The sequence below is a fragment of the Mobula birostris genome, chromosome 7, assembly GCF_030028105.1.
Source record: "Mobula birostris isolate sMobBir1 chromosome 7, sMobBir1.hap1, whole genome shotgun sequence".
In the NCBI taxonomy this organism is placed as follows: domain Eukaryota; kingdom Metazoa; phylum Chordata; class Chondrichthyes; order Myliobatiformes; family Myliobatidae; genus Mobula; species Mobula birostris.
This window is the reverse complement of record NC_092376.1, coordinates 101,872,890-101,885,573: the sequence shown is the minus strand read 5'-3', so window position 1 is coordinate 101,885,573 and position 12,684 is coordinate 101,872,890. Positions and strand designations below refer to the sequence as shown.

Here is a 12,684-nt window from a genome sequence, read left to right as displayed (position 1 = left end):
CCAATATGGAGTAGTTTCAGACATGAAGGAAAGAAGAACGATGGAAACCACTTTCCTACCACCAGATTATGATAAAAACAAACTTCCAATGTCTTCAACAGAAGTGGCACATTGAGTCAAACCACTATGAAACTTATACCAATTTCACAAACAAATATATGAGGTTATCAGAGGTGTTATTTGTTAGGAGAACTTCTAAAGGCCCACCATACCTATTAAAGCTGTAGTGAAGCGGTTCAATGACAAAGGCTCCTCATACACAGGTCCATCATGGCCGAATTCTATCTCACTCCTCACAAAGTCCCTTAATAGTAAAAGAAACAAAAACAATATTAGTATTTCAACCAAACTTCTTAATTCATGTTCAAAATGGAATAACACTCCGAATTAAAAATACACTGGCACAGAAATTGCTAGTCTCTGCTGATTGATGTTAACTAAATACTTTAAATCCTTTCCGTTTTAAAATATAAGCACAGAATTTACAATACTCATGCCTTTGAGTGAATACAAGACATTATGCAGCAATTATATGTTTGTTTTTTTTAAATTAAACACTCTCGTGACCTTAATTTAACAATGCATTTTTCTTGCTGACATTAGTTTGTAAATAACTTAAGCTGAAATAACAGCAGCAGAGAAATTGATAGCAACTTCAGTATATCTATACTAAGGTATACATTTGTTGCCAGTTTCACCGTAATCATAGCAACACCCAGCATTAGAAAAACTTATTAAGTTTTAACTTGTTTTTCATTGATTTGTTGCAGTATTGCTGCAGAATAGAACACGTTATATTTAAGACTATTCCAACTGGGAATTAAACACCTGCATCATGTTAATTGCACAAATTGGAAACTTCCCCCCTCTTGAAGGCATTGAACCTATGGATGTGGACAACTCTCAGACTTCTGAGCTAGAAACTAAATCAGCAAATATCAACTATGAGCTGGAGAATGGCTCCTGGAAGTGTCATGGCTGAAATAAAAGGGCTGGACTTGACATTAATGGTCCTTGCACTCACCTCTGCCTGTTATGGACAGCCTTTCTTGATAGTACTCCTAGCCCTGGTCTCAAGTTTGAACAATAACTGGACCTCAGGGAGCAAAGTGCAGAAGCTCCACTTCCAAACTTAATTCAGCTTCATGGTAACAGGACCTTCAGGTCCAACAAGCCTACTCTGTCCAATTACACTCATGTGACCGATTAATTGACCAAACCCGTAATCTTTGGAATGTGGGAGGAAACCAGAGCACCCAGGGAAACCAACACAGTCACAGGGAGAACGTACAAACTCCTTACAGACAGCGGCAGAATTGAACACGAATCACTGGCGCAGTAATATCCTTGACATACTTTCACAGCAAATGGAGCTATTGGAGACGGTGGAAAGGAATGTGCTTTTTCAGATGCCAAACTTTTAAATCAATTTTGTTCTTTTGGCGCAGCTGTGACCTGTACAAAAAGGACGGGTTACACTTGAATCAAAGGGGGGCCAATATCCTGAGGGGAGATTTGCGAGGGCTACTGAGGTGACTTTAAACTAGAATGGTTGGGAGGTGGAAACCAAATTAAAGGGACAAGGAGAGAGGAGGTTAGTTCACAAATGGAGAAAGCTAGTAAACAGTGTGCGGGGAGGATAGGCAGGGGACAGAGATCAGGAGCATTCAGACCAAAGATGTAGGGAACAAGGAAGAAAAAGATAACGAAGTTGTTTGCTCCATTAAGGATAAAAAGAGAGTAAGAGGTGGAGAGTTTCTTAAATGCATCTACTTTAATGCTAGGAGCATTGTAAGAAAGGTGGATGAGCTTAGAGCATGGATTGATACCTGGAAATATGATGTTGTAGCTATTAGTGAAACGAGGTTGCAGGAGGGGTGTGATTGGCAACTAAATATTCCAGGATTTCGTTGCTTCAGGTGTGACAGAATAGGAGGGGCAAGAGGGCGAGGTGTTGCATTGCTTGTCAGAGAAAATATAAGAGTGGTCCTCTGGCAGGATAGATTAGTGGACTCGTCCAGGGAGGCTATTTGGGTGGAACTGAGGAATAGGAAAGATGTAGTGACGCTTATAGGGGTGTATTATAGACCACCTAATGGGGGCCAAGAACTTGAGGAGCAAATTTGTAAGGAGATAGCAGATATTTGTGGGAAGCACAAGGTTGTGATTGTGGGAGATTTTAATTTTCCACACATAGACCGGGAAGCCCATTCTGTTTAGATGGTTTGGAGTTTGTCAAATGTGTGCAAGATAGTTTTTTGCAGCAATACATAGAGTACCAACCAGAGAAGGGGCAGTGTTGGATCTCCTGTTAGGGAAAGAGATAGGGCAGGTGATGGAGGTATGTGTTGGGGAGCACTTTGGGTCCAGTGATCACAATACCTATATATAGTTTCAATATAATTATGGAGGAGGATAGGACTGGACCCAGGGTTGAGATTTTTGACTGGAGAAAGGCTAACTTTGAGGAGATGCGAAAGGATTTAGAAGGAATGGATTGGGACAATTTGTTTTATGGGAAGGATGTAATAGAAAAAATGAGGTCATTTAAAGGTGAAATTTTGAGGGTACAGGATCTTTATGCTCCTGTTAGGTTGAAAGTTTGAGAGAGCCATGGTTTTCAAGGGACATAGGAAACTTGTTTCGGAAAAAGAGAGGGATTTACAATAAATATAGGCAGCTTGGAGTTAATGAGGTGCTTGAGGAATATAAAGAATGTAAAAAGAATCTTAAGGAAGAAATTAGAAAAGCTATAAGAAGATACAAGGCAGCTTTAGCAAGTAAGGTGAAAATAAATCCAAAGGGTTACTACAGTTATATAAATAACAAAAGGACAGTGAGGGATAAAATTGGTTCCTTAGCGAATGACAGTGGACAGCTATGTGCAGAGCCAAAAGAGATGGGGGAGATTTTGAACAATTTATTTTCTTCGGTATTCACTAAGGAGAAGGATATTGAATTGTGTAAGGTAAAGGAAACAAGAAGGGTAGTTATGGAAAGTATGACGATTAAAGTAGAGGAAGTACTGGGGTTTTTAAGGAATATAAAAGTGGATAAATCTCCAGGTCCGGACAAGATATTCCCTAGGACCTTGAGGGAAGTTAGTGTGGAAATAGCAGGGACTCCGACAGAAAAATTTCAAATGTCATTAGAAACAGGGATGGTGCCGGAGGATTGGCGTATTGCTCATGTGGTTCCATTGTTTAAAAAGGGTTCTAACAGTAAACCGAGCAATTATCGGCCTGTGAGTTTGATGTCAGTGGTGGGTAAATCGATGGAAAGTATTCTTAGAGATGGTATATATAATTATCTGGATAGACAGGGTCTGATTAGGAACAGTCAACATGGATTTGTGCGTGGAAGGTCATGTTTGACAAATCTTATTGAATTTTTTGATGAGGTTACTAGGAAAGTTGATGAGGGTAAAGCAGTGGATGTTGTCTATATGGACTTCAGTAAGGCCTTCGACAAGGTTCCACGCGGAAGGTTAGTTAGGAAGGTTCAACCGTTAGGCATTAATATCGAAGTAGTAAAATGGATTCAGCAGTGGCTGGATGGGAGACGCCAGAGAGTAGTGATGGATAACTGTGTGTCAGATTGGAAGACGGTGTGTAGCGGTGTGCCTCAGGGATCTGTACTGGGTCCAATGTTGTTGGTGCATAGTTCCCTGAAGGTGGAATCTCATGTGGATAGGGTGGTGAAGAACGCTTTTGGAATGCTGGCCTTTATTAATCAGAGCATTGAGTATAGGAGTTGGAATGTAATGTTGAAATTGTATAAGGCATTGGCAAGGTCAAATTTGGAGTATTGTGTACAGTTTTTGTCAACGAATTATAGGAAAGATGTCAACAAAATAGAGAGAGTACAGAGAAGATTTACTAGAATGTTACCTGGGTTTTATCACCTAAGTTACAGAGAAAGGTTGAAAAAGTTGGATCCTTATTCTTTGGAGCGTAGAAGGTTGAGGGGGGACTTGATAGAGGTATTTAAAATTATGAGGGGGATAGATAGTGTTGACATGGATAGGCTTTTTCCATTGAGGGTTGGTGAGATTCAAACAAGAGGACATGAGTTGAGAGTTAAAGGGCAAAAGTTTAGGGGTAACATGAGGGGGAATCTTCTTTACTCAGAGAGTGGTAGCTGTGTGGAACGAGCTTCCAGCAGAAGTGGTTGAGGCAGGTTCGATGATGTCATTTAAAGTTAAATTGGATAGATATATGGACAGGAAGGGAATGGAGGGTTATGGGCTGAGTGCAGGTCGGTGGGACTAGGTGAGAGTAGGAGTTCGGCACGGACTAGAAGGGCCGAGATGGCCTGTTTCCATGCTGTAATTGTTATATGGTTATAAAATGAAGTCCACCCCTAATTTGTAGTTTCGTGTAAATTATGGATTCATAATATCAGGCCACTACTCAGGGCCAACAGCTCCCTGCTCACCATTTCACAAGCCAGCACATTTGCATTCTCTGTATTTGTTTTCGCCAATGCCAATTCTGGAAAATGGGGAAAAAGACAATGGAGTCAAAAATAGCATTGGCAACTGAAGGGAAAGTACACGTTTCTGTATTGGCATCAGCATGTTTGTGTCAGGAGTCTTGCAGTTGTCAGATAGCAAACAAAAAGCTGCATGCATTTAACTCAACACACATGAAATGTAGGAGGAGTATGCAGAGGAATAAACAGTCGACATTTCGAGCCAAGACTGTTCATCAGGACTTCAACTGCCTGACGAGGTTCTGAGAGTCAATACAAGGCTGGTATAACTTCTAGGGTAGAGTCATTTGGTAACCACTTCTCCCAGCTTAAGTGCAAGGGGAAACAAAGCAGTCCTTCTCTCCAGGTCTGTTGTATTGAGTGCTCACTTTCAGATCCTTATTGAAGAATGATGGGTAACAGAAAGGACAGTAAATGGTTCTCAATCAGACCCTCAAAATGAAGTATCATTGGCTATTTTGTAATGTTTATAATGATTCATGTTGTTCAAGTTGGTTTCAGTCACCCTCATCCCAAAACAAATCTGCCCACTGACCTCTGCAATTTTTTTCCAATTTGTTTGACCTTCAACATAAATTCACAGACATTGAGTAAATAAGAGTTAGTAAATAAAATGCAACTGTTTCAAAAATAATGTTAATGAAAAACAAAAATATTGAAAACATTAAAATTTTAAAAAATTGTCTGTGCTTCTCAACTTGCAGCTGAGGCCACCACTGAAATCTAACTGATTTCAAAAACGTCAGTGATTATTCACCCCACCCTACTTGTCAAAACTAGGTCTCAGTATTGATACTCCACATGCAGTACAGCTAAAGGATGTACAGACAGATTCAAGCTTCTAAATTAATCATTGATGATCTCAACATTGGTAGCTTTAATAGCAGAACAAGGGCAGTTCCTGAGACAGACTGATCCTCTGCTCAAAGCATCAAAAGACTGTTTTTCCAAATACATGGATATTGATAATAGTGGACATTCGGCAACTCTTCATATCTCTAATCTAAATGACGTATTGTACTATTTATCCATGGCACAATGAGGAACTTCAGCAAGACCAACCACAAAGGAAATGTTTTAAGAAACAACTATTTCAACAAAATATTTCCTTGGATATAGCACTTTAGCCATCAAGTTATTCTGGCAGCAACACAGATTAACTTTACTCACACATCTGCCAACAGTCCTATGCAAATCAAAATACCTTAAGAACACACTTAAACATAACAGAGATATCCTGCTACCTCTAAGTGATCAACACACACACGAAATGCTGGAAGAACTCAGCAGGCCAGGCAGCATCTATGGAAAAAAGTACAGTCAAGATTTCAGGCCAAGACCCTTCAGCAGGACTGGAGAAAATAAGATGAGGAGTAGAGTTCAGAGGTGGGAGGAGGGGAGGGAGAAACAAAATGATAAGTGAAACTGGGAGGGAGAGGGATGAAGTAAAGAGCTGGGAGGTTGATTGGTGAAAGGGATACAGGGTTGGGGAAGGGGAAATCTAATAGGAGAGGACAGAAGGCCATGGAAGAAAGAAAAGGGGTGAGGAGCACCAGAAGGAGGCAACAGACAGACAAGGAGATAAGGTGAGAGGGGGAAAGGGGGATGGGAAATGGTGAACGAGAGGGGGGGGTTCATGGGAATGAGAGAAAAGTTCATGAAATCAATGTTCATGCCATCAGGTTGGAAGCTACCCAGGCAGAATACAAGGTGTTATTCCTCTAACCTGAGTGTGGCCTCATTGTGACAATAGAGGCCATGGGGAGCCATAAAAGGAATGGGAATGCTAAGTGGAATTAAAATGGGTGGCCACTTGGAGATCTCATTTTTTCTGGCAGACAGAGTACAGGTGCTCAGCGAAATGGTCTCCCAATCTTCATTGGATCTCACTGAAATAGTGGAGGCCACATCAGGAGCACTGGACACAGTATATGATCCTAGCAGACTCACAGTTGAAGAGTCGCCTCACCTGGGAGGACTGTTTGGGGCCCTGAATGGTAGTGAGGGAGGAGATCTAGGGGCAGGTGTAGCACTTGTTCTGTTTGCCAGAGTGAGTGCAAGGGGGGGGGAGATCAGTGAGGAGAGACAAATGGACAAGTGAGTTGCTAGGGAGCAATCCCAGCGGAAAGCAGAAAGTGGGGGGCGGGGGGGAAAGATGTGCTTGGTGGCAAAATCCCGTTGAAGAAGTCGGAAGTTGGGGAGAATTATGTACCGGATACAGAGGCTGGTGGGGACACTCCCCTGTCCAAACATCACTCCCGACTGATCTCCCTCCTGGCACTAATCCTTGCAAGTGGAACAGCTGGTAGACCTGCCTACATCACCACCCTCACTACCGTTCAGGGCCCCAAACAGGCCTTCCAGGTGAGGTGATATTTCACCTGCGAGTCTGCTAGGGTTATATACTAGTGTGGCCTCCTCTACTGTCGCGATGAGGCCGCACTCAGGTTGGAGGAACAACAAATTATATTCTGTCTGGGTAGCCTCCAACCTGATGGCATGAACATCGATTTCTCAAACTTGCTATTATGGCCCCGCCCCCTTCACCATTCCCCATCCCCTTTTCCCTCTCTCACCTTATCTCCTTGCCTGCCCACTGCCTCCCACTGCAGTTCCTCCTCCTTTTCTTTCTTCCATGGCCTTCTGTCCTCTCCTATAGGATTCCCCCTTCTCCGTCCCTGTATCTTTCATCAATTAACTTCCCAGCTTTTTACTTCACCCCTCCCCGTCCCAGTTTCACCTATCATCTTGTTTCTCCCACCCCTCCCCCCACCTTTTAACTCGACTCAACTTTCTTTCTCAAGTCCTGCTGAAGGGTCTCAGTCCAAAACGTCAAATGTACTCTTTTCCATAGATGCTGCCCGGCCTGCTGAATTTCTCCAGCATTTTGTGTGTCTTAGGTAGATAGATAGATATACTTTATTGATCCCGAGGGAAATTGGGTTTCGTTACAGCTGCACCAACCAAGAATAGAGCATAAATATGGCAATACAAAAACCACAAACAATCAAACAACAATATGCAAACTATGCCAGATGGAAAATAAGTCCAAGACCAGCCTATTGGCTCAGGGTGTCTGACCCTCCATGGGAGGAGCTGCAAAGATCGATGGCCACAGGCAGGCACAGCCTCCCATTATGCCCAGTGTTGTATCTCGGTGGAATATGGCCGGAGTCCAACAGCAAAAAGTTCATAGTCGGTCTACAAACACGTTCCTCGATCGTAATATGACCAGGATTGCACCATCCATTGTTAACCAGAACAGTAAGCCCCAACTCCTTTACGCTTATCGCTCTCAGTGCACTTCCGGTCAGCCCGAACGGTGTGGAAGCCGTCCATGGAGAAGTTTTGATCGGGTATGTCCTCGCGCAGCCCCATTCCAGTGAAACACATCACACTACACTCCCAAAATGTTCTCTGACTCCTGGCTAGCGCCGTCAACTCGTCCACTTTATTACCCACTGAACTCCTCTTCTTCATAAGTCTCTGTAGTCTCGACCCGGTCCTCTTTCCTCGCCTTTGTGATCTCCTTCTGCATCCTCTGTGTGCTTTCCTCCAGATTTCAACAGGAGTGCCCGCCGCTCTGTTCGCTAAACTGGCCGGCATAAGCGCAATCAGCTGGTCCCTGGAATAAACAATACGACCATGCTTCTGTCCCGCTAATGAGATGTGTCCGAATGTAACTATTTCCAGTGCTAAAAACCCAAATAAAACTCTCTCCACCAGCATGTTAGAGAGGGTGCAGCTTCAACGTGTTACCGTGAAAAAAAAATACAAAAAATAACGCAAGTTAAAAAAAAAGAAGAAAAAAGTAAGAAAACTAGTCGGAACGGCTGTAACAGGCTGCATGCACGACCAGCGCACACGCACTTGCTTGGATTTCCAACATCTGCAGATTTTCTCTTGTTTATAATGGGATTACTTCTAACTGTCCTATTTGTTTGGTGAGTGGCAGAACAAAAGTAACAGAAGAAACAGCAAAACGCAAAGAGATGCTGCAGATGCTGGAAATCCAAACATATACAACATGTTGAAGGAAATCACCCGGTCAGGCAGCATTTATGAAAATATACAGGCAATGTTTCAGTCCAAGACCCTTCTTCAGGACTGGAGTAAGTACTTTTTAGCTTTGTTTTGTCCACAAGTGATCAAATTTGGTACTTCATGGAATACACAGCTCTGAATAACTCTACACACAGAAACTGCTGACAAAACTTTCGGTCAGGCAGCATCTAAGGAGGGGAAGAAAGAATCAGCATTTTGAGCCAAGACACTTCATCTTGAGTCCTGATGAAGAGTCTTGGCTCAAAACATTTATTGTTTATTTCCCTCCACTGGTGCTCCCTGACTTGCTGCATTTCTCCAGCATTTTGTGTGTGTTGCTCAAAATATCCAGTTTTTGCAGAATGTCTTGTGTTTCTGAATAAGTTTACCTGGCAATTTCATGGCAGTATTTGTGACTTATTTAATTCATTAGATAGACAGACAGATAGATACACTTTATTGATCCCGAGGGAAATTGGGTTTAGTTACAGCCCCACCAACCAAGAATAGAGCATAAATATAGCAATACAAAAACCACAAACAATCAAACAATAAAATGCAAACTATGCCAGATGGAAAATAAGTCCAAGTCCAGCTTATTGGCTCAGGGTGTCTGACCCTCCACGGGAGGAGCTGCAAGTTCGATAGCCACAGGCAGGAACAACCGCCCAGTGTTGTATTTCGGTGGAATATGGCCGAAGTCCAACAGCAAAAAGTTCAATATCCAGTCTACAAACACGTTCCTCGATCATAATATGACCAGGATTGCAACATCCATTGTTAACCAGAACAGTAAGCACCCAACTCCATTACGCTTACTGCTGTCAGTGCACTTCCGGTCAGGCCGAACGGTCTGGAAGCCGTCCATGGAGAACTTTTGATCGGGTATGTCCTCACGCAGCCCCATTCCAGTGAAACACATCACACTACACTCCCGAAATGTTCTCTGACTCCTGGCTAGCGCCGTCAACTCATCCATTTTATTACCCACCAAACTCCTCTTCTCCATAAGTCTCTGTTGTCTCGACCCGGTCCTCCTTCCTCGCCTTTGTGATCCCCCTCTGCATCCTCTGTGCGTTTTCCTCCAGATTTCAGCAGGGGTGTCCGCCACTCTGCTCGCTAAACTGGCCAGCATAAGCTCAATCAGCTGGTCCCTGGAATACACAATGCGACCATGCTTCTGTCCCGCTAATGAGACGTGTTGGAATGTAACTATTTCCAGTGCTAAAAACCCAAATAAAACTCTCTCTACCAGCATGTTAGAGAGGGTGCAGCTTTGACGTGTTACCGTGAAAAAAAAATACAAAAGATAACGCAAGTTAAAAAGTAAGAAGAAAAAAGTAAGAATACTGGTCGGAACGGCTGTAACAGGCTGCATGCACGACCGGCACATGTGCACAGGAAGCCTAATTGATGTAAAATACAACAATAACAATAAGACAAACTAAACATTTAATTAATTCGACAACACAAGAGCAGATCTACAGCTAACTGTGGGATACACTGCTTTAAGTTATAGAATTAACTATTCCTCTGATGAAATAAGTTGCCTGTCTTTTGGTTGAGTGTCAAAGAATCAGTGTCAGGTTTAATATTACCAGCAAATGTCATGAAATTTGTTAACTTGACAGCAGCAGTGCATTGCAATAAATGATAAGAGAAAACAAACTAAATTATAGTAAATATAAAAATTAGTTAAATTAGTAGAGCAAAAAAATAGAAATATAAAAAGTAATGAGGTTGTGCTCATGGATTCAATGTCTATTCAGAAATTGGATGGCAGAGGGAAAGATGCTGTTCCTGAATCATTGAGTGTGTGCTTCTGAATTGTTGAGCTTCTGTACCTCCTTCCTGATGGTAGCAATGAGAAGACAGCACGTCCTGGGCAATGGGGGTCCTTAATGATGGGCGTCACCTTTTTGAGGTGTCACTCCTTGAAGACGATCTGGTTACTATGGAGGCTAATATCCATGATGGAGCTAACCAATCTTATAATTTTCTTTTTTTTTAATTTTATTTTTATTTGGATAAGGAATTCACAAGTATCATGTACTTTTTCCACACTTATAACCTTTTCCATTTTTTTATAAGTATAAAACTATAATTATTTATACATTCTTAAGTATACATTGAGATGATATAAAAGGCAATTAGACACTTAAATAGATAATTATGTACCGTGGTAATTCTAATCTATTAGGCTAAGTAATGGTATTAGTTGTTAAGAAACATAGTAACAATAGTTTCCATATATCTCTTCTGGACCATTTCTTTCTGGTCCAAAATGTTGTAATGTAACCCTATGTAACAACCATTGTAGGTGTTTATATCCTAACTTGTTCATGCTTGCTCCTGCCCCCAGACATAATTATCCAATCCCTATGTACTTATTTACTTAATTTTATCATTTTTTATCCCTTTCCCAAATCTTTTCCTTTACTTGTATTAATTCTCTATTTTCCAAAAGAAAACAAAAACAGTAAACATTTAGACTAGGGGTGCTTACGTTAGCAATATTACTGTGTTGATGAGAAGAGCAGTATAAATCATTAGGAGAGTCATCTAAAGTCTGCTCGCATTGGGGTTATATATTCAATCCATTTATTCCAGATTTGATAAAATTTTTCTTTTTGAATTCTCAGGGAGTAAGTCAACTTTTCCATTTTAAATATTTCCAAGATAATTTCGTACCAATCTTCTAATGTAGTTGGTATTAGATTTAGCCACTTTCTAGTGATTGATTTCTTACTTGCCGCTAAGAGGGCCTGCAGCAACTTTATATCTTCCTTCTGTTCCAGAAACAATACATGCCCCAAATACAGCGTCTCAAAGTTCAGAGGTATCTGGGACCTAAGTACCTTAACTAATGTTCTATGAATACTTTCCCAATATATTCTTAATTTAGGGCAATCCCAGAAAATATGAAAATGATTTGCCTCCTTGGAGCCGCACCTTCTCCAACACGTCACCTTTGTATCTCTATATTTTTCTTGATATGGGGTCTTGAAGTATCTTATAATATTTTTCCAACTATGTTCTCTCCAAGTCAAAGAATTAGTCGAGGACCAGTGAAAGCTGCAGATTTTCCCCCAAGCCTCCTCAGAAAGTACCAACCCCACTTCTTTCTCCCACTTCTCTTTAATATACAATGTGTTTACATTTTTAGCATGGGAGAGTGCATTATATAATCGAGAAACTGATTTACTAGGTATTGAACTGCAAGCCGAATTCAGGAACTTGAAAAATTCTAATTCTACTGTTGATAGGTCTGTATATCTACAACTCTGGTTAACATAGTTTCGTACTTGAAGGTACCTAAAAAAAGTCATTGTGTTCTAGGCCATGTTTGTCCTGTAGGATTTGGAAACTTTGTAATACTCTTTTATCTATAAATGAAAGGTGGGTTGTAAGACCTTTCTTTATCCATAATTCAAATCTTTTATCTCCTCTGTTGGGAAGAAATTCGGTATCATATGCACACCATCTGAAGAGTTTTAACATGTTATTAATTCCACACGAATTAACCACCTTCTGCCATACTTTTAATGTAAGATTTATCCAACTGTTTTTAAATTTTTCCAATTGGGCCATCAATCCTTTGTCAGCTATTGAGGCCTGTAGAGGAAAACTGTCAACTAATCCAAATTCTATTTCCTTCCATCTAGCCTTATATTCCCTATTACACCAATATAATAGAGGGGTTATCTGTGAGGCATAAAAATAATTTCTCAGGCAAGGAAGAACCATACCTCCTCCTTCCTTCCCTAACTGTAAGGTGTTATATCGAATTCTAGGTTTCTTTCCTTGCCAAATGAAGCGGGAAATCCATTTGTCCCATTCCCTGAATTGATTATCATCCACCTCCACAGGTAAAGTACAGAAAAGATACAGTAACCGAGGAAGAATATTCATTTTTATAGTATTTATCCTTGAATTTAAACTTAAAAAGGGGCTAAGATTCCATCTATGCATATCTGCTTTTATCTCCGAGATTAATGGCCCATAATTTACCTGTGACAGCGTTGAAAGATCCTTCGGCAGGGTTATTCCTAAATATTTTAATAATTTAGCTTCCCACTTAAGATCGTATGCATCCTGCAATTTTTTGGATGGCGTATAATTTAGGGACATAACCTGCGTTTTCTT

The 12,684-nt window shown here is 41.1% G+C and overlaps 1 protein-coding gene across 2 annotated transcripts in view; it reads right to left on the bottom strand.

Annotated features, from left to right (window-relative positions):
- Window positions 1-12,684, bottom strand: part of rnf145a (ring finger protein 145a) — a 140,333-nt gene that overhangs the window by 72,272 nt on the left and 55,377 nt on the right. Inside the window, exon 3 of one of the 2 annotated variants that reach the window (XM_072263541.1) lies at window positions 213-304. The exons of the other annotated variant lie outside the window; for it this stretch is intronic. Coding sequence (XP_072119642.1) covers window positions 213-304 — 92 coding nt within the window. The remainder of the gene's footprint in view (window positions 1-212; window positions 305-12,684) is intronic. 2 annotated transcript variants of the gene reach the window in all.